Below are 27367 nucleotides of genomic sequence, written 5' to 3' on the forward strand. Positions count from 1 at the left end.
ACACTCATAGATATAGGAAACGTATATAAAGGTCTAGATAAAATATTTCAAAGGGAGTGAATACGGAGGGGACAGCTAGCAGAAACGCGTAATTTCTGCAGGCTATCCTTATAAGGCGCTATCTATCGATAACAAAGCTCGTGCTATCATCGCTAGAGCCATTGTCTCCTGCTTAATAATGATACTAAAAGTCACCAACAGATGGTGTCTAAAGACTACGGCCTGTGGAAAGGTCAAGCACTTAGTACTAAAATGCTAAGAGACCTCGCGCTTCCGGTCACGTGCCTTCCTCGGTGTCTGCTAGGTGTCAATTCCGTATTTTATGTTAGGTTTAGACGCCCCGAAATTTATCTAGACCTTTATATACATTTCTTATATCTATGGTCACACTATTGGCTAGTAACATATTTATTTAAGCCAATGGAAAACCTCAAAATTGAGAAGGAATTTTTTGCATCGGAATTTTAGTCAGCCCAATGTAGCTTTATTGAAATTTATAAACTCGCTCGGTTTGTGCGGATGAAGTTAAATTATGAGTAATTTAGAAAAATAAAGGTTGGGGAAAATGACCAATGAGTGATCGCTTTCCGAAAACGGAACAAGTCGTCGAAGTGGGATATTCCACCATCGTTATCATAGATATAGGAAACGTATATAAAGGTCTAGATAAAATATTTCAAGTAATTATGTTACATATGATAATAGTCATACATTGACTTAAATGTTCATTAGTTATACTAGCGCGTTTTTTGGTTTTTATATTATTCATAATACTGAATTAAGCCTCTTTCTGCTTCTGCACTTGAGGCTCCAACACAGCTTCCCCGGTCCACTGATCCCCGGGCCACCAGTACCCGCCAGGCGGCCATCCCTCTCTCTTTACACGGCCAACTTTGATCACGCGCTGTTCGCGCTACTACGGCCAACACATTCGTCGAAATTCCGCGAGCAAGGATTTTCCCCCTATAAACTGTACTATAATGTGTAGGAGTTCAGCGCCACGCTCGGTGGTTATATTGTCCCCAATGTAAAAACTATACTAAAAATAATAATCCGCTAGGGGCGCTGACGTCATACACATCTTTTGCGCATAGGTTAACACAGAAACGTCAACGAATGAGATGGCCGCTGTAGCGCGAGAGATGCGCGATAAATCAAAGTTGGCCGTGCTCTTTAGCACAGCCACAGCACAGACTCACAGTTACAGAATAGGCTATCAAGTATCAACTTCAGTAACTCGGTACTTCCTCATATTTTTTCCAAAATAATTGCTAATATTTTTATTTTGTAGAAAAAAACATTCCCAGTTTATTGAAAAAGTTATCGGACAAATGTCAAATGACCCCCCCTAAGATTTTGAAAAGTTATCGGACATATGAAAAATTTATCGGACAATGTCCAGTGTCCTCTGCTTATTTCATGCCCTGCTAAGGGTAGTTTTACGTGTCGTCTGCTTCTTCTAAGTTACAACGCCGGAAATGTTTGTTATCTCAATATCTGTGAATAGTTTCCACCAATTAGTATGATAGTAAGAATAAACTAAAAAGAATGTCTTAATAAAATTCTAGGCACAATGTCTGCAAGCCGATTTAACGTATCATCTAAAACTTTTAATGCTATCCAACAAGTAAACATTGAAGAACTTGCAAACCTTAGCGAACATGATATAAAACCAATCCTACCATGTTTGGTACGTATGTCCCTGTGTTCACCATTGGATCAAAGCAATGAATGGGTTCGCAAACGCCAAGTAATTTTAAAGATACTATCTGGAATCGAGCCTGTGAATTCGTTAGTGGCATTGCTGAGTATAGATTTTCATGCTCTTGAAATTGACGTTAAGAAGGAACAACAATTGAGAATGAAAATAGGGGGATATAGCGGAGAAAGTATCTTAGTTTCATCCCTGGTTCGGGGATTAGCTCTTGATTTTGAACAAAGTGAACCCGCTAGAAGGCTGCGTTTACTATTGAGTGAACTTTTAGTGTTAATGGCTATGGTCAAAGAAAACCGAGAGTTCTGTATTCGTCCATCAGAATTGTTTGATAATGATGTTTATTTAGAGGAAGTTTCAGATGTTCTGTGCATTGCCCAAGCAGGTATATGGTTAACGATATTTAATGCCATCATTATCATCCACTATTATTAATATGGTTTATAATCTAGAGTTACCTGGTTTACTTCAAATACAAGAAGTGTCCGAAGCATTGTTGCATGTTAAAAATGGGCCAACAATGATCTGCCGTATGGTTGCAAATTCTCCTGATTCATTCAAAGAAGGTTAGTTTTAAAATTAATCTTCATAATATTAAATTAAAATCTATAAATTTCTTTTAGTCTGCCTAAGTTTGTTAGTAAACGGAGAAAAGCAGGATGAAGACAGTACAAATGGTCGTATTAGAATGCAGGCCTTACGTCATCTATGTCAAATGAACATGAGTCAGGCTTTAGCTATACGTTCCAAAGCCGTTGAGATGTGTCGTATGCCTGGTCTTGCAATCATGTTAACACTAGACTATTGTCGGCAAGAAAATGGAGATATTGCTGATTTTGATTCAGTAGTTGGTGACTTAGTTGCATTTGTTAGTGGGCTGTTATTAGGCTCGGATGATAAGGTTCGCACATGGTTTGCACAATATGTTCGTAATTGTCAAAAGGTGGGTAGATTTATGAGACATAAATTTGATATAACTGAAATTAATTCCAATTTTTTCTTTTAGAAAAATGAATCCGGAGGTCATTGGACATTGCAACCCTTAAGAGACGAGCTTCTACAAAGATTACAGAATTTGGTATTATTTAGTATTGATGAGCATAATCTACCCGATTCAAAAGTGGTTCAAGCTAGTTCTTTATTAAGGCTGTACTGCGCTCTTAGAGGAATTGCAGGTTTAAAGTTAGTGTCTTTCAAAGTATTTGGTTTTCTGAAGTTAAATAGGTGGTTTTAATAGTTGAAATAGTTAAAAATGCATGTTGAATGCAGGTTTCTAAAAGAGTGTGCAATTAGACATCAAATATAACTAGGCATGTGCGAGTCTTGATTTTTGAGTTTCGAGCTGAACTTCGAGTATGAAAAATTCACTTTTCGAGTATCAAGCTATCAGGTTTAGCTTAAAAAGTGGTTTGGAGTACTCAAATAATTAGGCTTAGCTCTATTAAGGGGGGTTTAGCTTTTAAAGGCTCTGAATAATTGGATTTATTAAGTAAAATATTTTTCAAAAATAAAACTAGATTTATTGACAAGCCATATTTGTACTCGGGTCGAGAGTTGATCGAGTACTTGACCGAAATCAAACACTCGCACATGCCTAAATATAACACAAATTAGAGGCAGAGGTTCTAACATAGTAATGAACACCTATTTCATTGAAAATGAACAGATTCCATGATGATGAAATAAACTTATTGCTACAACTGTTAACTTCACACCCTCCCGCTAGTCCTTCTGGCATTCGCTTTGTTTCATTGGGTTTATGTATGCTGCTGGCATGTCCGACTCTATTAGCTTCTCCTGAGCAAGAACGCAAAGCCATCGATTGGATTCGTTGGTTGATTAAGGAGGAGGGTTATTTTGGAAGGTACATATATTTATTTTATTACTAACTACAAACCTTCAACATTGAAATAAATATCGTGTACCTTTCAGAGTTAGTGGTGTCAGCGCTTCCTTTGGAGAAATGCTTTTGCTGATTGCTATCCATTTCCACAGCAATCAAATGAGTTCCATAACAGATTTAGTTTGTTCTACACTGGGCATGAAAGTCATGTTGAGAGCAAATACATTATTCAGAATGAAAACTATCTTCACGCAAGAGATTTTCACTGACCAAGTTGTCACTGCTCACGCAGTGAAGGTTCCAGTTACCCCAAAATTAAGTGGAAATACTCCAGGATTTTTACCTGTTCACTGTATTCATCAATTACTGAAAAGCCGAGCTTTTACAAAGTACAAGGTATTTATCTTAATTGATCATGAGTTGATTTGGTTTTTGTTAAGTTTTGAAAGTATTGACAAGAACTTAGAACCCTAGAAATCAAATTTTATTTGTTCTATGATACCATAAGTGGATAATAAACATAAGTATGACACTTCCTATTCACCCAATGAAATTTTTTTAATGATAGTCTGTTTCGCCAATGACAACGTAAGCCATTATATACCGATAATTCTCTGGGAACTGCTACTATTTGGAGGAAGCCCAGAAAATTGCTGACGAGCCGCCGACAGCCTTTTCAACGGACCATCCAAAGCCTATTGAAAATTGAAATGCTTTCAAAAGTGTAAATAACGCTTACTTTTGGAAAATAATGATGAATTATTGAATCTGAAGATAAAAATAACTATTATAAACACTGGCTCCATTTCAGAAGTTAGTTTTTTTCGATTTTCGAACCTTAACGAGTGTACGGTCGTATTTCTCGCCATCAAACTAACTAACTATTTTGCCCACGGAAAGAGTAGCAAGTGACGAGTTTCCTGTTTGGAAACTTCCTATTTCGCAATCACTTCACCCAATTTGTTCTGTGCCATACTTATGTTTATTATCCACTTATGATGATACATAGAAATGAAAGAGATGTGCTAATTGGTTACTTGATACCATTTTCTGACATGGCTTTTAAAACTAGGTTAAATATGCTTTGGTTTACCAAAAGGAGTTTAAACTCTTATTATGAGCATTATCTGAAAATGATATTAGAGTAAAAATCTAGCAAATTTAAGACTGAGAAAAACTGGTTTTTATTTAAAAATATTTTTTCGCTAGGAATTGGAAATTTGCAGCTCGCATGTTTAATTTAATGTTTTAAAGGTTATTTAGTGGCGGATTATGTTCCTTTGAGGCCCTAGGCGCAATTTTCACATAAGACCCGATTATGTAAAAGTGGTTTCTATATTTTTTATTGCCATGAAATTTTTGAGGTCCCCCAAAATGATAAGGCCCTATTGGATAATCCGCCACTGAGGTTATTAGAAATATATCTTGAAAACCATTAGGTTAGAGACTCAGTTCTAGTCGGAAAAGTGAATGCCATCACATTTTGTGTCCAGCTGAATTTGAACTGATGTAAATTGACTAATAAGAAGCTCGTAAAATAAACACGCAGATGTGTTAATGAGTTAAGAGTATAAGTGTATAATATTGTTACATAAGTGTGACACTTCCTATTTTTCACAAAAGTTTTACTCAGAGCTATTCACAAGACAGACTGCATTACTAGCTTCGTTGCCGATTTACATCCGCTTGCTAACGCGTATTCTTGTGATGACATTACTCCGTTACTAGCTCTCAGTAAAATAGTCCCTAAAGTGACAAGCTTATAGAATAATATTATGGACTTATGGTTAGAGACAACATGGTTTACATTATAAATATTTTAGAGACATTTGAGGATTTCCATTAAAATTTTTTAATATAAAATTAGGTTCCTATTAAAGACTGGATCTATAAACAACTTTGCAACACAGTAGCACCACTTCATCCTGTTCTACCTGCTCTGGTTGAAGTTTATGTTAATTCTGTATTAGTTCCAAGTTCAAGGGCCTCTCATGACACCACTAATGAACCAATCAGTGAAGAAGAAATTCTGGACGTCTTTCGTAACTCAACTTTGGTCAACTCATCGAACAGTGCCAACCAAACATCCCCTTCACAAGTATTACGCAGCAACATTTCATCGGGACGGAACACGCCAACTTTAATGGAAACGGATGATAGTCCTGCATCATTATCATCACAGTTATTGATGTTATATTATCTGCTTCTATATGAAGATACACGTTTAAATAACATGAAAGTATGTTAAGATATCAACGTTTTTTAAACACCTTTACAAAATAAGTAATTAATTTTTAGGTTATAGTATCATCTAATCGCAAAGTCAAAAGCTACTCGGCCCAGTTTATGTCAAATTTGCCCATATTTTACCTGGTGCGGCAAGCTCAACAGAAGCCGGAGCAATTTTCTGGAATATTTGCTCCGCTACTTAGACTAGTAGCATCTCATTATCCGCATTTATGCTTGGTCCAAGACTGGCTAGCAGGGGAGTCAAGTTCTGACTTAGCCCCGGGAAACCGTTCTTTGGTTGTGCGCACACGTTCACATTATAACAAGCATTCATTAGATAGGGGTAAAGTCCCAATTAAAGATAAGTTTTTTGGCTATATCTAATCAAATATTCATACCGTTTCAGCTTTTGTAAACATTCAATCTAGCCCAATTGAGCTACTCTCACATCTGGAATATTTACTATCAATTCCGTTACAACAATTATGGCCATTTGCGCTCACATTCATCGAACGCTTACCCATGTTACTAAATCCTGGCATACCTCGTCAAATTTTGGAAAAATCTAAACAAATCTGGCAAAGATTAAACTCTGTTTTCCCACGCCGTTTGTGGGTTATGACTGTTAATGGGTTTAGATACAAACCCCCTTCTTTTAAAGACACACCATTAATGGTAAAACCTCTGGGTTGGGATGAAATTGTTTTGGACCCATTACATGTGTTACGTTGTGATGAACGGGTGTTTCGTTGTGCACCTTTATTGGAAATAACATTGCACATGTTACGGGCTTTCCTAGCAGCATCCAAGACTAATTTTAACAATCATATGTTGGAGCACCCCTTATTGGAAAAAACTGGACAGCTAGAGGGTGAAAAAGACCGCGAAGAACTTTGCATTACATTAGTAGCAGCCCAAGAAAGTGCGGCAGTGCAAATATTACTTGAAAGTTGTATATCATCTACAGAAGAAAAGGTAATTTTAAGAGTTATTTAAGGATCCCAATTAACAAGATTTCTATGTAGTGTAGCGCATGTAAAGCTATTTATGTTTTTTGCATTACCACGGTATATGGGTTTCACCGTCTGCTAGCTTATAACAGTACATTAGATCTTTAGATTAGAAAATCTTACAATGGATTGTTCCAAGTGATCTAGCAAAATGCTTACTCATTCAGAAATTCTAAAGTCACCATCAGATTCCTGTTATTTCAAACATTCGATCTTTCAACATTTCCATTTATTTTTGGTTAATTTAAATTGAATGAGATGAGATCAAAATATTCCCTCTGCTCACTGCTCGCCTGTAAATTACCTTGCGCATGTACAAAAGTTTTCACTTGTGTAAAGAAAAATTATTGTGTGCTGAAGGAATCTAAGCTATAGCTTAGACTGCTATACTATTCCTAACATAATTGATCCTGTTTTTATTAGGGTGGTTCTCTGTTGTCTAGTTTACGGGAAATTCAAAGTTTAGTTTCATCACATTTACATCAAGTTTACATTGCTGATCCAGGGCTAGTTAAACTAGTTCATTTTCAGGTTTGTAATGGTATTCTAGAATCAATAATACAGATTTAAAAATGTTTTTGTTACTAGGGTTACAATAGCGAACTCCTACCTATTACCGTTTCATCTATACCGTCAATGCATATCTGCTTGGATTTCATACCAGAGTTATTGAGTCAACCCCATACGGAAAAGCAAGTGTTTGCTATCGAGCTATCATCCTACTTATGTATTCAATATGCGATTCCAAAATCTCTAAGCATTGCAAAACTCTGCCTGAATGTGTCTCACACTCTTTTAGGAGGTAAAAACATTTAGTTCTAATGTAGAAAGCTATAATTGATTTAGGGTTTGAACTAAGGTTGAAATCAATTTTTCGTAAACTATATTTTACTTGTTGTTAGACTGTATTTAGATAAAGCTTGCATTTTTCCAGTATTAACTAGTGAGAAGAGGCCAGCGTTCTTTCTTCCAGTTTTACCAGCTCTGGTACGAATGTGCAAAGCCTTCCCACCCCTTTGTGAAGATGTGGTCTGTTTGTTGACGCAATTAGGCAAAATTTGCCTATCTAACGCTTGTGTTACATCACATATTGCTCCACTTGTATCTACAGCAGGTTTGTACACTATTCAATTAAAATTTTCCTGTGTTTATAACTTAAGTATATTGTTACAGATCTCTTTGTACAATTTCCTGATATTGAACAATTTGGTGAAACCAAGGCAACAATACAGAAACTACCATCAAATAATGCTCTTTGTAAAATGATTCAAATGTCATTTTCAAATTTGTGCGATATTATATTAATGGAAAGAATGATATACTGAATCATGTAAATAAGTTTATTAAAATAATGAATTTTTATTTTTTTGCTATTCAAATCATTAATTTCCCAAAATATTGATGTATATTGGCCTATTTTTCTAATATCGGTATCGGCATAAGTAACATAATAATAATAAGTATGACACTTACTATTGCTTTAATGCTAATTTTCTAACCAAACTTCCTTCCTCTTCAAGCTGTGACTCGCGACTTACTATTTTGGATGACTACTTTTTGATAAAAATTTAAGCGTCATATCGGAGAGCACGTTCTGGAGTCGCGAGGGGCTTTGGCTTTGTTTTGAAGCCCGCATGCGAATCATGCGCGATAAAAACCAGGAGCTTGTGGCGCCGCGAAACACTTTTTTAATTTTTATCATTTTAGCCTAATATTCCGCCTATCTATCGGAAAGCAGATATTTCAGCTTAGCGGAAGACTCGCATATTTTAGACACTAGAGGCCTCTGTGCTGAGAAAACATCTCGATTACGCAATAACTAAGAAAATCAGTTAGGTTGTAAATCTCGTTAATGGTCATACTTCTTGTTATTATGTTACTTATGGTATTGGCTTAAGGGAAGCCGATGTCAGTATTATACAAATATTTTCAGAAAAACATTTAAAACTAAGAAAATTAAATTCTTGATTAACTTATGATAGTAATTTATTGGCCGCGCCACATACGCCAGACTTCAGAAGCTAGATCATACCCTTTTTTTGGACAGGGGGTTACGAGTGTATACAAATAAAAAACAAGGACATTCAATAGGTGATAGAAAATATGTATCACTTAAAAAAAGTAAAATTTGGATATGCTCTTGCAAACTTTTTTTGGTAAAAATTAGAATAAAATGGTATGACAGTGTACTTAACTGTCTTTTACAATTATTTTGTAATATACACTACTGTTATGATAAATAACTTTGTTATTATTGGCCACGAATAGCTGATATATCAGCTTTACCCATATGGATGCATCCCTAATTTTCAAAAACTAGAAACGATAACTTCAATTTACTTTTATTAAAGAAATGAAATACAAAAACAGGCTTTGAAAAAAACTCTGATCTTTACATTTTAAGAGCACTGAGCAAAACTTTCAGCTTCAGCAGTTCATCTTGCATACCAACCAATTTATCACGAGTGGTGTCTAAATTATGTTTCAAAGGAATTCCATTGATGGCTATGATTTTGTCATTCTTCTGTTGTTCCTCAGCATATAATTTTGCTTCATTGATTATACTTGCAGGAATTCTCTTGTAAGCTGAAGTTTCCCTCCATTTAAATGTATCATTTGGATCAAGACAAGCAACTTGCTTTGCGTAGAATGCTTGATTCGCATCAGGGCGTAAACTTTTGAAGTAAGTAGCATCTAAAATGCGCGCCCACGGCCATAGAAGATCCTTTAATCCTGGTCTAAGCGCTATGTAACATTTCAAATGGTAATTAGAGGGGTGATATCGTTCTTTAAATTCTAGAAACTTCGCAGCAGATTCAGCCACATTACGATCAGGTTCATCCTTCAATTTCCATAAAAAGTTTCCATAAATCACATCCAAATTCGAATTAAAATCTCCACTTAAGCTATGTATGACCAATTGTAAGCCATTGCCCGCTGTTGTGGTCAAAATGGCATTAGAAATAATAATGGTACGTTCAAAGGTCTCCGAAAGAATTATTTTTCGAGGCTGTGAATATTCAGTGAGGTACACGTCAAGACAATTGGCGTAAAAGTTGGAACTAATTTGGGTAGATAATTGAAACTCCTGAGACAGTTTCGTAAGAAATTCTATAGCAGGTAGAGGAATTTTGACCTCCGTAAAATTAATGTGACTGCAATAATGTTTTCTTAAACTTTCTTCCAAGTGACGTTCCATATAGCCCCTAATAGAAGTAATATTTTTAACTCCAACTCTTAAACAAACAGTTGCAATATAAGCAAAAATGGCAACTTCAGCTGTAAAGGAACATTTTTTCAACATCTCATCAAATTTTGCATAGCCTGAAGATGTTGCTGGATCAGTTGAAAAAGTTTCTGGAAATGCTTCTTTAATAACATCCAATTGTTCATTGGATAGATCCGGAATGATTTTGGGATCACATATGTAACTAGGATATGCCCATTCTTTGGATGGCTTTATTCTGTCATTTTCTGATGTCAGACAAGGAGTCAGATTACGAGTTTTAAGTTGAGATGCCATTGCAACTGTGATTTCTGCAAAGTTGATGGGACGACTAAAAGGTCTAGACGGAACTTTAGTCGGATTCCAAATACACATTTGAAAAATTTTAAGCAAGCGCATAGTTGTTTTCTCTGGTAGCAGTTTATACTTGTGCGTTTTGAATTTAGAGAGATGATGATCACACCAATTTTTGTCTTTGGTAAATATATCGGCTAATTCTATTGGTAATTCAGCCATTTTGTCCCTTAAAAATGTATCCGAATGAATTTTGATATTTTAAGTGTCGTCGTCTAACTCGTCTCGGATTAATTAATATAAGGTTATTTCGTTGGTTTTAGAGCCACTTAATTATTTTAGCAAACTCAAAACACAGCGCACTGTTAGGATTTCACAGTAGAGAGAAACTCAGAAAATTACCCTAGATTGGAAATCAAGCTCCTTGCAAACAGGCTCTTACCAACAGTGTTTCCACACGGGCGACTTAATTTTCCCCTTTTTTTGGAGCGGATAAATGAATTTTTCCCGTTTTCGAAAACCGTTTTTCCCGCTAAATTTTAACCGACGGCACTTATTTTTTCCCAAATGTGGACTAAATGATGACAAAATCTAATAAAAATGACTGCATTTATTGCAAAACCAACAAAACATATGGTGATTTTTAAATTATCATTTATTGTTGTCAGTATTTTAACAACAATATTGTTAACAACTTACTAGGAACTTTAAAATTATATCAGAAACAAATCTTAAAAATTTTCTCTAACAATTTGAGCATTAGCTTGTACTTTTTTTTAACCGCCTAACCATGTTTTCGTTTAGTTAAAAATTTTCTGCTTTGGTTCCTCATCTTTTCATTCCATATTTAAGTTTAAGGATGCCACAAATGGTATAATTCCCTAATCGGTTCCTTTTTTCAGTTTTAATAGATTTTAAACTACTAGGCAAGCACAAAAAGAATCTCACTAGTTTTGGAAGCTGAGTGAACATTGGTTCATTGTATTTTTTCAAAAGTAGCCCAATTGCGCTGGAAAACCACCCGACTGGCAGCCATGCTTCGAAATGAATAAATGATATGGCCCGTAAGTTCGTAACGGCAAGCCGGGCTGAAGCAGACCATTCTAATTAGATCAAGAGCTGATTCGAGGAAGCAGTGAACAACTTTGCGCCGTGAATCTAGCGAGTTCAGAAAAGGTCTAGAAATAAGTACGATAAACGAAAAGGTCTAGAAATAAGCCTGCACTATAGTTTTCTCTATCGTTAACTTTTCCCGCGAAATTTTCCGTTCTGAGTGAATTTCCCCGCTTTTTTCCCTTTTTCCCGGTTTCGAATATTTTGTAGCGCTCTTAGTCAGTTTTCCCCGAAAAACGGGATTTATTCCCGCAATGTGGAAACACTGCTTACCAAAGATAATCTAGAGTATTCTCAGAGAGGGTAAAGTCGCTTCGCTACTGAGAGGCGTCTCTTCCTATTCCCGCAATGTTAAAATTTCGTTACCAGTTTTTGACGCACGCGCGAATAGAAGAAATTACAAATGAAATTCAGGATCCCACTACCAGGGTGCTACAGGGTGTCGTTAGTTAAAAAATTTTAGAAGATTTTTGTTACATCCGCAATGTGGCACCATGGATATGTATTAATACTGCGTATTATGGATTCCAAACTCGTAGTAGTCACAAGGCATTCGCGCTAGCTCACCATTTGCGGAGAGATAACCGATGCAGCTCCCCCATTTTTTACCCCTCTCTTCCCAAGTGAGCCGGAAATACGATAATTTAGATTTTCTGCGCATGACCGAAAATTCAAACCTCTTTCCGTTACGCAGTATTAATACATATCCATGATTTTAGGCTGTTAAAAAGAATTGACACTTCAATATTCAAATATAATATTTAAAAATAATTAGTTGTACTTACTTGCGTCATAAATTCACATGAAACAACCATTTCACATTTTATTTAAATTTTTTAGTATCAGAATTCAGAAAATAATCGGTGCCACATTGCGGATGTAACAAAAATCTTCTAAAAATTTTTAACTAACGACACCCTGTAGCACCCTGGTAGTGGGATCCTGAACTTCATTTGTAATTTCTTCTATTCGCGCGTGCGTCAAAAACTGGTAACGAAATTTTAACATTGCGGGAATAGGAAGAGACGCCTCTCAGTAGCGAAGCGACTTTACCCTCTCTGCTTGTATTTGCAATTTTCGCGTCCATCATCTAATTTTGTGTAATGTAACATCTGAGTTCTACCTAGGAACATCTGCGTTATTAAAGTTTGTTCTTTTATTATAGCATATGTAACATAATAACTGATAAGTATTCCTCTGTATAACATTTCCAATGAGACCTTGTTTCACGTGGAACATACATTGAGCGGACCCAAAAATGCAAAAATGCTTATAATCCTAGCGCTATTGAAAAGTTTACCATCTAAATGAAATCATGTGATCGCGATTCACGAACTAAACTTGACCAGGACAAAGCCAGAAACGCGCGAGGAATAGTCACTAACTTCCGTTTCCAATCAGTAAAGTTGATGACACGTATTTCGTCACGGAATTGTAAGTGACGTAATTTACGTCATATCCCGTGAACAATTTTTCATTAACGAAAATGCTTTTATGGCATACTTATGAGTTATATATGATTATAGCAATAAAAAAAGTTAAAAACTAGAAAAGTTTTTAAATTTCCCGCGCTTTTTGGTAATAAAACTCATAGATGGCGCGCGCCGCTCAGCTTATAAACAAAAAGTACATTTTATCCTCCAAAAGTACATTATGATCTCCAAAAGTACATTATGACCTCCAAAAGTACATTTTGACCAAGGAGGATTTTGACCTAGGTGGAAAGTACATTCCTAAATCGCGCCAGAACATCACGTGGTCCACGTGATAAATTCGAAAGGTTCAGTATCATAAGATCGACTCTCATAAGGTCGACTGAACCTGCCCATAAGGTCGACTGTCGACCTTATGAACACTATGGGCAGTCCATAAGGTCGACTCTCCTACCCTAACCATAAGATCGACTTCCATAAGATCGACTGTTGATGTTCATAAGATCGACTGCTCACAAGGTCGACTTTTTGAAGTCAAATCAAAGTCACCTGATAGTTAAGCCATAGAAAATAGAAGGGCTTATTAGCCTTTGACAACTGTACTAGGTAAGGCTTATATTTAATATAGTCGATCTTATGAACATGCCATAAGATCGACTGTCGATCTAATGAACCACCATGTTGTTCATAAGATCGACTGAACTTGCTCATAAGATCGAGTGCTCATAAGATCGACTGCTCATAAGGTCGACTCTCATTTCCTTCTTAAGATACTATAAATAGAGTAATAATTCTGCAATAGAGTTTTCTGAGATCCTACTGTTGCAAACACGAAATTTATTTGATTTGTTATTAGATAATTTTTAATTTTCATCGAAATGTGTGTATGTTTTTTTAAATTGGTAATTAACTTCTTATTTAAACCAAAAGAGTGTGATTTCCAAAATTTTTAAACTTGAGTTAAATTATTCGGAAAGCATCCAAATTATATATTTGCTTTCAACCAGACGGCGACACGGCATAGGTTTCGTTTGCAATAAAGAGTATATGTTTTTTTAACTAGTTTTAGCTTTGGTTTTAGTTAGATCATGAATTTATTCATTTTAAAATGAATAAATTCATGGTTAGATTCATAATTATTTAAAATTATTTATGTTAAACCAGCATTAATAATGCCGGTTTAAATGGTTTTATTTAAATAGTTTGAGACTTAAGTTAATTAGAAAAGTTCAAGATAAAGACTTGGATTAAACTTTCAACTTGAACAACTTCCACTGTATGGTAAGAAACAATTTAAAATTCAATTTTTATTAGACTTTATTGTCACTTAATACTTATAAATAGCTGATTAGTTTGATTAATTGATTATTAAGAAAGACTCCTTGAGTACTTGACTTATTGTTCAAATATAAATGAGTTCTAAAGTTCTAAAGTTTATTGAAACTAGCAAAAGGCAATGCCCATCACGCTAGTATGAAAGAGATACAGAATAAAATGTGTAATAATGAACACATACAAGAATATATACAGTATATACAATCAATTGAGCAATAATAAAAAATTACTACTGGAGTTCGAGATGTCGCTTCAATTCCCGCAGAAATTTCGAGCGAAGAGGAATGCAATGGAGGTTAAGTTATTTTACTAATTTAAACTTGTTGTAGGCCTCAGACATTGTCCCAGTGACCAAACCCTATTGACATTGAACATTTAAACAATGACTGATGACCGTAATGAGACGCATTTTTAAAATAGTCGGAGACTTTTTCAAAATTGGAAGCCCTTGGTATTCCATCGCGGTCCTACCTCCTCAAATATCAATATAAAAATAAATTGTCCCTTAATTTTTTGGCTTAATTTCAATAATTAAATAATATGCATATTTGGTTTGAAAATTATTAGACACTTTGAGAACCAAATGAACAAATTATTTGATATAGTATTAAATATTTGGATGGTATACAGTATTTGATCAAATATTATTTGACATGGTCCCTGTAAAAAAAAGTATTTGCACATCCCTATTTAAAGGAAATTTGTTTATATCGATAACAGAAAATCAAATGATTGAGTAAATTGCAAAAAGATAATTTATTAAAAATGTGAAATATGAAGTTCATATATTTACATTGACTAGTTATTAAAACAATTTTTAAAAAGGTTTTAGGAATGAACATAATATTGAAAACGTTATAATAGCACTAGATTTTTTAAAAACAATATTTAAAATAAAACAATTATCCATATTTAAAAATTATTTGTCTATAAAAAAAATCCATCCAAAAGAAAGCTATTTTCATAATACTGGAACATGAATTGGTTGAGGCGGATTCATCTGAAATATTTGACATTAATTACAGAAAATGTCCGATATGCAAGAAAAATGCGTTAAATTCGATAACCAACCTTAGGTAAAAACAATTTGAAATTCTTCCATGATTTGACCGCAGACTGGACAACGAAGAGATAGAGGATCTTCTCGTCGCGCAGCTTGATCCGCAAGTTCCTCGGCGCATTCTTGACAACAGCAGAAATGACGGCATGGCATGGCCATGCGACTTCGTGGGACAGCCCAACAAATGATGCAGGTCAAAACTTGAAGATTGGCTGCGCCTTCTACTTGAACCTCTTGAACGGGAGCATAATTCAAAGGAGGGAGGATCGGTGCCGGAAAATATTGTCCATAATCATCTGCGGGAATTTGAAAATCTTCTTCGTCGTCGTCGTCCTGGATGTTTGCGGCTTGAGGGTCTGCGGCGAGAGCTGGTCCAGCTAGAATCTGAACGGGAACCGGCGCTGGAAGCACGAAGAAAATATTTGGCGCTGCATCATCTAGAAATAATTCAAACTATTTATTATCGGCCAAATACTGTTGGTATACAAAGTTCGTTTCCTGTATATTATACTAGATGGCGCTATAAGCTAATATCTACTAGATGGCGCCACTGACTGATATAGTCTTAAACTAAACTTCACCTATTTTTGTTTTTTTTTCTTGTTGTTATAATTCAATATATACATTTAAGTATATCTGCGTACCATTTTCTTGAGGTATGTCTGGGTCGGGAATCACAAAATGTTGCCCAGGCTCTATCCTGTGTTTGACTCTATCCATAAAATCTCCGATAGTTAAATTTCCATTACCATAACATTCAGATAATCTCATAATTGCTCTAAAAAACAAAATAACAATTGAATTAGCAGAAAGAAATTACTTAAAAATATAGATGAAAGCAACTAACTTGTTGTTATGGAGATATTTTTTGTTACGCCCACAACGAATGACTTGGTCCTGTTCTACCCCCAAAGGATAGTCCCTTTGTTCCCTATCTTCTACCATTCTCAGTTTGTCTAAAAAGAACTTTAATAATTATAAAAAGAGAGAAAAAAGGGTAAAAAATCGCTTCTCTACTTACCAAGGTACAGGTAAATATTTGGATGTTTGGTTGGCAGACTTCGATTAAACTGAGAGTTAAACGACTCTGTGTCGTTGTTCGTTCTTTTGGTGCGACCGTAGACAGAGACTCTATCGGCACCAACTACGTCCAACCAATATTGCTGAATATAATCAGCTAAAGCGTTCAAACTTCCAGTTTCGACGTTTGAATACTGCGATAAATAAAAACTTTGTTTATTAAAGACGAAAAAAGATGTAAAATATTTAAACTATATTAAATTTACTAACCTGAAGCAATGAAAGTTCAGCAATTTTACCCCTTATGTGAGCAAGCCCGTGGGACATGTCGTCAGCTTTAAGAAGTGGCAATATCATGATGAGTTTCATGATACCGCGAGCATCTTGACGATCCTGATCTCTTTCTTCATACATTGCCAAAAGTGTTGGCCTCTTCTGCATTTTGCGGTATATAGCCTATTTGTATCAAAACGGAAATTATCAGACGACGATTTAATTTAGAACTTAAATAATGAATTTATTTAAATTCATGCTAAAATAAACACTGCAACGCGCCTGGAAAGCCTAATGGATTCTAAAGGCTGGTGGTGATCAAAGATCGTTACTTATTGGCGAAAAATTTAAATATATAATCTTTATCTTCGGCGGTATGGTAAATTCAGAAAATATTTTACAATCATCTTCAACAATTATATCGTCATAAGTTATAGCTAGAAATAAATTATTCAAATACCTGCGCAAAATGGAACCAGCATCCAGATATACCAGCTTGTGGGAAATGATTGGACAAGCTCTCTTGTAGTCCCATCTCGAAATCCGTCATAACTTCCTCCGGCTGCAGTTGTGGAAATTCCAGACAAATCCAGTTGAACAGTTCATCATAGGCAGCTTTGGTTTTCCTGGTGAGAAGGGCAAAGACAAATGGGAACGCATATTCGCCGGCTTGAAAGTGAACGGTAACCAGTTGCTTGAAAAGAGCTGGCACAGAAAACGTTCCGTCAACGAAAATGGACTTCATGGCGTTCACCTTCGTAGTCATGAAGTGCGAGACGAAGACGAGACTATTAGAACCTGGAAGAAAAGCTCTGAAAAAAGGATTATTTCTTGTGTCCACGCTGAAACGAAAACCAGGTTCGATAGCCAGTGCGTCGGCGAGCTCGCGGACTGTGCCTGGAACTGGAGGAAAACTCTGAGCCCTGGCTCTAGACATTGTGGATCTCACGCTGTAGAAAGCCGTATCCCTGACATCGAAACGCAGACGGGCTTCGTCAAAAAGCTCCCGGAGCCCTCGGTTGTTGTTGGCGGCTGCGTCGTTTCTGCATCGTTCTCTGAACTCGATATCCCTGATAGCCTTGACTGGAGGTGCATGATTGTGATCTGCGTTTTTTCCTTCTCCAGGGACCAGTACGTCGCTACCGCTTCGCAAAACTTTCCTGCAAGGACACTTAGTCTTTCTATAATCATAGCACTTCAAAAACGTATTACCTTTACTCTCCCTCTCTTTTACGTAAAGAAATTCATCTTGCAAATAAACTACGGTATTTGATCTTAAACCAGGCAAGATTCTCATGGTGGAAGTATCTAAAATGAATTTACTACGAAATATAAGTTAGTTTACTTTTTATTTACCAATGAAGTTTGGAAAACCAATTGAATTCCAACTAATTAGGCTGAAAAGGGAATCGTTAAAATATATTTGACAAAAACGTTACCACGCCGAGCTTTCCAAAACCAAGCTCGTTATTTCGTCGATTAATGAAGCTGAAAGGATATTAAACAAAAAAAGCTATACTACTAAGCTTAATTAGACCGAAAGCCAAAACCCGCAAAACCTGTGGAAACACAATACCTGGAAAATAATTAGGAAATATAATGATATTATAATGAAATTAATATTTTCACAGATTATTAATTATTTTATTATTTATTTATTTATTAGTTATTTTGTAAAATACGTTAAAACACTTGGTTTTACCACCGAGTTCCAAAACGAGAGTCTTCCCTAACGAAGTCGAGTATTGAAAATCCGTAGAACTGAAAAGACAGTTTAAAACAGGGTTGGCAAGTTTTAAACAAAAGGTTTAAAACAAGTGTTTAAAACACGTTTAAAACAATTATTTTAAACAAACACCAATTTGTTTTAAACGTTTTAAACTATCTGTTTTAAACATGTTTTTTATAAGGTAAATTTTCATTGTTTTTTGTAAGATTTTCGTTATTCAATATGAGGGAAAAGGTAGAAAAAACCATTCCAAGGCTCTAAGAAATGTAAATTGTATTTATAACGGGTAGTTTGATTTAAAGATTCTCTGAAAAGAGCGACTGAAAAGGCTCGATATGATTTCATAAATTTCCTACCAGTGCAAAAATCCTACGAGCGCATTGAATTTTGTCTTTTTGTTTAAATAGAATTTATATAGCTGCCAATATACATCTATTTGGGACACTACCTATGCACGAGATAAAAGTAGGGTTGCTGTTTAGTCGGATTGTGCCGGGTTTTAAGTAACAAGAAGCACGGCCGGTCTGGACAGATCGGGCTAAAACCGACTAGGCGGCACTCCAAGATAAAAATCAAGGGATTTCGGTCCCCTTTCTCGATTTTTTAGAAATTTTATGACGTGATGGAAGTTTTAAGATTATAGAGGTACCTAAAATCTTATTTTATGTAACATTGTTTATTTGTGATGATTTATGACTGCAGACGTGCACATTTCAATAAACCAAAACTAAAAACAATGGGTGGATATTTTCCCTTTTCTTAGTTCTATGCGACCAAAAATTCCAGGATGATAGCTATATTAAAAACCCTACTACGGGTTAGGTAGTATTTGCATGGGGCATCGAAAACCCTAAGGCCGTCAATGGTTGGTCAACAACGCTTAGCGAAATTCTTGGCTCGTTTAAATAAGCGTGTACTCATTGGTTCTTCTCCCTGTGAGTTTATTTATAATACCATAAGTGGCATAATTACCCTAAGTGTGCCAATAGGAGCCTTTCCCACAGAAAATCTTCAATTTGAGCTTGTTCTAAACAGACCAAAGAACCGTAGGACTCGCGAATTCCGTTCAAGTACTCTATATGGTATTTTTAATGCTCGCGCCGCAGACGCCGCTTCGCAAACACATTACGTAAATTTCGTCACTGGAAAAATGACGTCATTTACGTCAATTTCGTTAAACAAGGTATCATGGAAAAATTCATCTTATTGACACACTTAGGGTAATTATGCCACTTATGATAATACGTTTAATGATACGTAATATTACTTTAAATGAGTTTACTCGTGATTCATAAGTATAATGATTAGTTTAAAACGTGTTTTAAACATAGTTTTTTATTGTTTATTATGTGTTTTTTATTGTTCGCTTTAAAAACAGTTTAAAACAATGAATCTTGTTTAAAACAATAAAAAACATTGTTTTTGTTCTTTTTAAAAAAAACAAGGATTTTGCCAACCCTGGTTTAAAAAAATGTATATATATATATTAAACAAGTTAATGTCACCACCACAATCGCTGAATGCCAAAATGCTAATTTAAAAAAAAAGCAACAATTTGACCGTAGCACAGTCTAACTAAGGAAACTGTCCTTGGTCTAACTTTTCGAGAGGAATTCTCCGAGAGAATAATTTTGGTCACTCCAAATTTTGGTTTGAACCTTAACTTGTCCACGTCAAGCTGTAAATTCACTCCCATTGAAGGGAACGAAAAAGATGACCGCTACATATAGTCTTTACCCCTCTGCAGTGGCTGGCTCTTCCCAACAAAGACTATATAAGTTTCGTTTGTACGCCAGTCTACGTAGCGAAGGGTGTATATAGTCCTTGCTTGCCAATTATCCCGCTTGGATATGACATTGGGAAATTTCTCCGTGCTTCGGGAGAATGGGGACTTCAAAGTATACCGCGCTAAAAGCCCGAAAACGTACGGAAAAAGTCATAAATTATCAATTGAAGAATGCGACCGGAGACTTTCGGGCAGGGATGAGCTTTTATTGTCAATGGTTGAAGGTCAATGTCGTTGTTTCCAAGAAACCCAGTACCTCAAATTTGGTTTAAAATTTAAGAAAGTGGGAAAAAGCGCCAATATTATATTAAAAACAAATACACACAATTTTTCTATTTTCAAAGAAATAACTATATTTAACACATTCTGTACAAAACTAAGATAATACGAAAAACCTTTATTACACACAAATATTTCGAAAAACAACGCAATTAAATCTATTGAAGGAAAAAATCATTGTTCATTTCAGAGGGAGGATTAGCGTGAGAAGAATAAATTGTTATTAGAATCATAAGTAACATAATTCTTTAAGTATGACACTTGTAGCCTTGCTCATGCATTTTGGATTACACATCCTTTCTTCACTAATGATAAATCAGAAAAACGACTAGCAACTTTGTAACCCGGAAGATTAATACTCTTTGGGATTTAATTTTTTTTATTGGTCATCGAATTTATTGGTCAGAGTTCAAATTTAGCCCATCATATAGCGCTACAAAATATTATGAGGTACGAAATGTATGAAATAAAATGGCCGTTATGGTAGACGGCTTATTAGGCCTAACTCTATCGGAAAGTTATACCTAAATACTGAATAAAATATTGTTATTGCGTAATTAGCAATTGTAAAAGTTATTCCAGAAGTTTGAAAAAGGTTAATTCTTACATTTTAATTCATTTTTATTTTGTCACAGCGGACAAAACCAGGCATTCATCCAGGTACAAAATACAAGTATATTCAAATAATAGTAAAAATCTGGAAGAAATTGTAATAAAATATTCGTAAACTAAATGAGAAACCTTTTTACATTAAAAACGTAACAAGCTGAAGGTTTTTTAACGTCTACAGTATTTGGTGCACCACATTGATAAACATCAATGAGATTGATCTTCTCAATATACTACACTAGTGATCCACAAATTTCGAGTTGTTGGTGAATTTCTAATATAATACCATTTGCCCGATATAAAGATTTAATATTGTTGGGGAAAATACATACAATTTCGTTAATTTCTTCCGTTGTTAACGTTTCCGTGGTGAAAACGAAATTCTATCAATGTAATCGGGCGTGAGTTATTTAAATCACGCTAATTTAAATCATGTTTTTTTTAATCATCAAACGTAATTGTTACTCGATATTAATGGATTTAGACCAACATTTTTTTTTGTTTATTTACCTTAAATACCAAGCTCCCTGGAGTTAAGCAGACTATTATTATAATTTTTTTTTTAAATTTCGTGCATTTTGAAGAAATTTTTCGTAAAGGTTTTTAAACCTGAGCTAAAAGAGTCTGTTGAATCGGAATTTGGTGTCCATTTTACTCCAGCGGCTCTAGTTTATAATTTAATAATTATATTTAATTTATTATATTATATAATTTTGAAAGTTTTTTTATTTAATTACTCTAATTTAATTAGCTCCCTAATGAGCTCCTACACCGAAGACTAGCCAAAAAAGTGAAATATGGCCATTTTTTTTAAAGGTTAGGTAGAAATACTTTTGTCACCAATACTAAATTTAAGAGCGACCTTTCTATACGTAAGAAGATACTTAAATTAAATTGTTGTGAATTTTCAAGGTGGCCGAATGAAGATTAGCAAATAAAATGTGAAAAATGGACAATTTAAAAAAAAATGTTTTTAAATAAATAATTGCTTTACTAACATTAAATACAAGAGGGACCTTCTATAGGTAAGAAGATGCTTAGATTAAAATTTATTAATTTTGGAGGTGGTCTTTTTCTTGAGGTTCTACCTAACTTTAGCGTGATTTAAATAACTCACGCCCGATTACTTTGATAGAATTTCGTTTTCACCACGGAAACGTTAACAACGGAAGAAATTAACGAAATTGTATGTATTTTCCCCAACAATATTAAATCTTTATATCGGGCAAATGGTATTATATTAAAAATTCACCAACAACTCGAAATTTGTGGATCACTAGTGTAGTATATTGAGAAGATCAATCTCATTGATGTTTATCAATGTTGTGCACCAAATACTGTAGACGTTAAAAAACCTTCAGCTTGTTTCGTTTTTAATGTAAAAAGTTTTCAGATTTAGTTTACGAATATTGTATTACAATTTCTTCCAGATTTTGACTATTATTTGAAAAACTTGTATTTTGTACCTGGATGAATGCCTGGTTTTGTCCGCTGTGATCAAAATAAAAATAAATTAAAATGTAAGAATTAACCTTTTTCAAACTTCTGGAATAACTTTTACAATTGCTAATTACGCAATAAAAATATTTTATTCAGTTCAAACTTTGAAAATGACCCTAATAATATAATTAATATTTAGTATTTAGGTATAACTTTCCGATAGAGTTAGGCCTAATAAGCCGTCTACCATAACGGCCATTTTATTTACCAATAAAAAAAAATTAAATCCCAAAGAGTATTAATCAGAAAAACGACTAGCAAATTTGTAACCCGGAAGGGTTACAAAGTTTCTAGTCGTTTTTCTGATTTATCGTTAGTGAAGAAAGGATGTAGTAATCCAAAATGCATGAGCAAGGCTACAAGTGTCATACTTAGGGGTATTATGTTACTTATGATTCTAATTACAATTTATTCTTCTCACGCTAATCCTCCCTCTGAAATGAACAATGATTTTTTCCTTCAATAGATTTAATTGCGTTGTTTTTCGAAATATTTGTGTGTAATAAAGGTTTTTCGTATTATCTTAGTTTTGTACCCAATGTGTTAAATATAGTTATTTCTTTGAAAATAGAAAAATTGTGTGTATTTGTTTTTAATATAATATCGGCGCTTTTTCCCACTTTCTGAAATTTTAAACCAAATTTGAGCTACTGGGTTTCTTAGAAACATCGAGTTTAACCTTCAACCATAGACAATAAACGAAAGTCCCCCTTTCCATTCTTCGAATGATGATTTACGACTCTTCCTACGAACTCCACCGTTCTTTTTCGGGCTTTTAGCGCGGGATACTTTGAAGAGAAGTCCCCATTCTCTAGAAGCACGGAGAAATTTCCCAATGTCAAATGTCAAATCCAAGCGGGATAATTGGCAAGCAAAGACTATATACACCCTTTGCTACGTAGACTGGCGTACAAACGAAACGTATATAGTCTTTGTTGGGAAGAGCCAGCCACTGGCCCACTTCAGAGGGGTAACGACTATATGCAGCGGTCATCTTTTTCGTTCCCTCCAATGGGAGTGAATTTCGAACTTGACGTCATATCACGCGGACAAGTTAAGGTTCAAACCCAAATTTGGAGTGACCAAAATTATTCTCTCGGAAAATTCCTCTCGAAAAGTTAGACTGTGCTACGGTCAAATTGTTGTCTTTTTTTTTAAATTAGCATTTTGGCATTCAGCGATTGTGGTGGTGACATTAACTTGTTTAATATATATATATACATTTTTTTAAACTGTCTTTTCAGTTCTACGGATTTTCAATACTCGACTTCGTTAGGGAAGACTCTCGTTTTGGAACTCGGTGGTAAAACCAAGTGTTTTAACGTATTTTACAAAATAACTAATAAATAAATAAATAATAAAATAATTAATAATCTGTGAAAATATTAATTTCATTATAATATCATTATATTTCCTAATTATTTTCCAGGTATTGTGTTTCCACAGGTTTTGCGGGTTTTGGCTTTCGGTCTAATTAAGCTTAGTAGTATAGCTTTTTTTGTTTAATATCCTTTCAGCTTCATTAATCGACGAAATAACGAGCTTGGTTTTGGAAAGCTCGGCGTGGTAACGTTTTTGTCAAATATATTTTAACGATTCCCTTTTCAGCCTAATTAGTTGGAATTCAATTGGTTTTCCAAACTTCATTGGTAAATAAAAAGTAAACTAACTTATATTTCGTAGTAAATTCATTTTAGATACTTCCACCATGAGAATCTTGCCTGGTTTAAGATCAAATACCGTAGTTTATTTGCAAGATGAATTTCTTTACGTAAAAGAGAGGGAGAGTAAAGGTAATACGTTTTTGAAGTGCTATGATTATAGAAAGACTAAGTGTCCTTGCAGGAAAGTTTTGCGAAGCGGTAGCGACGTACTGGTCCCTGGAGAAGGAAAAAACGCAGATCACAATCATGCACCTCCAGTCAAGGCTATCAGGGATATCGAGTTCAGAGAACGATGCAGAAACGACGCAGCCGCCAACAACAACCGAGGGCTCCGGGAGCTTTTTGACGAAGCCCGTCTGCGTTTCGATGTCAGGGATACGGCTTTCTACAGCGTGAGATCCACAATGTCTAGAGCCAGGGCTCAGAGTTTTCCTCCAGTTCCAGGCACAGTCCGCGAGCTCGCCGACGCACTGGCTATCGAACCTGGTTTTCGTTTCAGCGTGGACACAAGAAATAATCCTTTTTTCAGAGCTTTTCTTCCAGGTTCTAATAGTCTCGTCTTCGTCTCGCACTTCATGACTACGAAGGTGAACGCCATGAAGTCCATTTTCGTTGACGGAACGTTTTCTGTGCCAGCTCTTTTCAAGCAACTGGTTACCGTTCACTTTCAAGCCGGCGAATATGCGTTCCCATTTGTCTTTGCCCTTCTCACCAGGAAAACCAAAGCTGCCTATGATGAACTGTTCAACTGGATTTGTCTGGAATTTCCACAACTGCAGCCGGAGGAAGTTATGACGGATTTCGAGATGGGACTACAAGAGAGCTTGTCCAATCATTTCCCACAAGCTCGTATATCTGGATGCTGGTTCCATTTTGCGCAGGTATTTGAATAATTTATTTCTAGCTATAACTTATGACGATATAATTGTTGAAGATGATTGTAAAATATTTTCTGAATTTACCATACCGCCGAAGATAAAGATTATATATTTAAATTTTTCGCCAATAAGTAACGATCTTTGATCACCACCAGCCTTTAGAATCCATTAGGCTTTCCAGGCGCGTTGCAGTGTTTATTTTAGCATGAATTTAAATAAATTCATTATTTAAGTTCTAAATTAAATCGTCGTCTGATAATTTCCGTTTTGATACAAATAGGCTATATACCGCAAAATGCAGAAGAGGCCAACACTTTTGGCAATGTATGAAGAAAGAGATCAGGATCGTCAAGATGCTCGCGGTATCATGAAACTCATCATGATATTGCCACTTCTTAAAGCTGACGACATGTCCCACGGGCTTGCTCACATAAGGGGTAAAATTGCTGAACTTTCATTGCTTCAGGTTAGTAAATTTAATATAGTTTAAATATTTTACATCTTTTTTCGTCTTTAATAAACAAAGTTTTTATTTATCGCAGTATTCAAACGTCGAAACTGGAAGTTTGAACGCTTTAGCTGATTATATTCAGCAATATTGGTTGGACGTAGTTGGTGCCGATAGAGTCTCTGTCTACGGTCGCACCAAAAGAACGAACAACGACACAGAGTCGTTTAACTCTCAGTTTAATCGAAGTCTGCCAACCAAACATCCAAATATTTACCTGTACCTTGGTAAGTAGAGAAGCGATTTTTTACCCTTTTTTCTCTCTTTTTATAATTATTAAAGTTCTTTTTAGACAAACTGAGAATGGTAGAAGATAGGGAACAAAGGGACTATCCTTTGGGGGTAGAACAGGACCAAGTCATTCGTTGTGGGCGTAACAAAAAATATCTCCATAACAACAAGTTAGTTGCTTTCATCTATATTTTTAAGTAATTTCTTTCTGCTAATTCAATTGTTATTTTGTTTTTTAGAGCAATTATGAGATTATCTGAATGTTATGGTAATGGAAATTTAACTATCGGAGATTTTATGGATAGAGTCAAACACAGGATAGAGCCTGGGCAACATTTTGTGATTCCCGACCCAGACATACCTCAAGAAAATGGTACGCAGATATACTTAAATGTATATATTGAATTATAACAACAAGAAAAAAAAACAAAAATAGGTGAAGTTTAGTTTAAGACTATATCAGTCAGTGGCGCCATCTAGTAGATATTAGCTTATAGCGCCATCTAGTATAATATACAGGAAACGAACTTTGTATACCAACAGTATTTGGCCGATAATAAATAGTTTGAATTATTTCTAGATGATGCAGCGCCAAATATTTTCTTCGTGCTTCCAGCGCCGGTTCCCGTTCAGATTCTAGCTGGACCAGCTCTCGCCGCAGACCCTCAAGCCGCAAACATCCAGGACGACGACGACGAAGAAGATTTTCAAATTCCCGCAGATGATTATGGACAATATTTTCCGGCACCGATCCTCCCTCCTTTGAATTATGCTCCCGTTCAAGAGGTTCAAGTAGAAGGCGCAGCCAATCTTCAAGTTTTGACCTGCATCATTTGTTGGGCTGTCCCACGAAGTCGCATGGCCATGCCATGCCGTCATTTCTGCTGTTGTCAAGAATGCGCCGAGGAACTTGCGGATCAAGCTGCGCGACGAGAAGATCCTCTATCTCTTCGTTGTCCAGTCTGCGGTCAAATCATGGAAGAATTTCAAATTGTTTTTACCTAAGGTTGGTTATCGAATTTAACGCATTTTTCTTGCATATCGGACATTTTCTGTAATTAATGTCAAATATTTCAGATGAATCCGCCTCAACCAATTCATGTTCCAGTATTATGAAAATAGCTTTCTTTTGGATGGATTTTTTTTATAGACAAATAATTTTTAAATATGGATAATTGTTTTATTTTAAATATTGTTTTTAAAAAATCTAGTGCTATTATAACGTTTTCAATATTATGTTCATTCCTAAAACCTTTTTAAAAATTGTTTTAATAACTAGTCAATGTAAATATATGAACTTCATATTTCACATTTTTAATAAATTATCTTTTTGCAATTTACTCAATCATTTAATTTTCTGTTATCGATATAAACAAATTTCCTTTAAATAGGGATGTGCAAATACTTTTTTTACAGGGACCATGTCAAATAATATTTGATCAAATACTGTATACCATCCAAATATTTAATACTATATCAAATAATTTGTTCATTTGGTTCTCAAAGTGTCTAATAATTTTCAAACCAAATATGCATATTATTTAATTATTGAAATTAAGCCAAAAAATTAAGGGACAATTTATTTTTATATTGATATTTGAGGAGGTAGAGACTTCTTCAAAATTGGAAGCCC

General features: G+C 35.1%; 3 protein-coding genes and 1 long non-coding RNA gene across 6 annotated transcripts; 3 read left to right on the top strand and 1 right to left on the bottom strand.

Annotated features, from left to right (window-relative positions):
* The first annotated feature begins 1504 nt into the window (after positions 1–1504).
* On the top strand, positions 1505–8121 carry IntS2 (integrator complex subunit 2). Its single transcript, XM_090165872.1, has 13 exons — positions 1505–2099; positions 2167–2280; positions 2338–2657; positions 2721–2896; positions 3381–3578; positions 3647–3953; positions 5425–5796; positions 5856–6129; positions 6193–6761; positions 7220–7327; positions 7385–7598; positions 7731–7910; positions 7970–8121. Exons 1-13 carry the CDS (start codon positions 1574–1576, stop codon positions 8119–8121), a joined length of 3510 nt encoding a protein of 1169 aa, XP_090021998.1. The 5' UTR covers positions 1505–1573.
* Positions 8122–14070: 5949 nt separating this feature from the next.
* Positions 14071–15897, top strand: LOC149958462 (uncharacterized). The gene is made up of 3 exons (XR_016478503.1): positions 14071–14143; positions 14436–14492; positions 15223–15897. It is a non-coding gene; the product is annotated as an uncharacterized LOC149958462 (long non-coding RNA).
* Positions 15031–18284, bottom strand: LOC149958463 (uncharacterized). Of its 2 annotated transcripts, XM_090165873.1 has the most exons (7): positions 17011–18275; positions 16548–16733; positions 16279–16471; positions 16105–16213; positions 15902–16035; positions 15269–15694; positions 15033–15197 (listed from the first exon to the last, which is right to left on the bottom strand). In XM_090165873.1, the coding sequence occupies exons 1-6, from the start codon at positions 17845–17847 to the stop codon at positions 15270–15272; spliced, it is 1884 nt and encodes a 627-aa protein (XP_090021999.1). In that variant the 5' UTR covers positions 17848–18275; the 3' UTR covers positions 15033–15197; position 15269. The 2 variants fall into 2 exon arrangements, with proteins under 2 accessions (XP_090022000.1, XP_090021999.1); XM_090165874.1 differs by lacking the exon at positions 15902–16035 and having other exon boundaries at positions 15031–15197; positions 15269–15641; positions 16155–16213; positions 17011–18284.
* A 4843-nt stretch (positions 18285–23127) lies between these two features.
* Positions 23128–26977, top strand: LOC149958464 (uncharacterized). Of its 2 annotated transcripts, XM_090165875.1 has the most exons (7): positions 23139–24998; positions 25276–25461; positions 25538–25730; positions 25796–25904; positions 25974–26107; positions 26315–26740; positions 26812–26976. In XM_090165875.1, exons 1-6 carry the CDS (start codon positions 24162–24164, stop codon positions 26737–26739), a joined length of 1884 nt encoding a protein of 627 aa, XP_090022001.1. In that variant the 5' UTR covers positions 23139–24161; the 3' UTR covers position 26740; positions 26812–26976. The 2 variants fall into 2 exon arrangements, with proteins under 2 accessions (XP_090022002.1, XP_090022001.1); XM_090165876.1 differs by lacking the exon at positions 25974–26107 and having other exon boundaries at positions 23128–24998; positions 25796–25851; positions 26365–26740; positions 26812–26977.
* Positions 26978–27367: the final 390 nt, after the last annotated feature.

Source organism: Leiobunum rupestre, chromosome 2, assembly GCF_980474605.1.
Source record: "Leiobunum rupestre chromosome 2, qqLeiRupe1.1.hap1, whole genome shotgun sequence".
In the NCBI taxonomy this organism is placed as follows: Eukaryota; Metazoa; Arthropoda; class Arachnida; order Opiliones; family Sclerosomatidae; genus Leiobunum; species Leiobunum rupestre.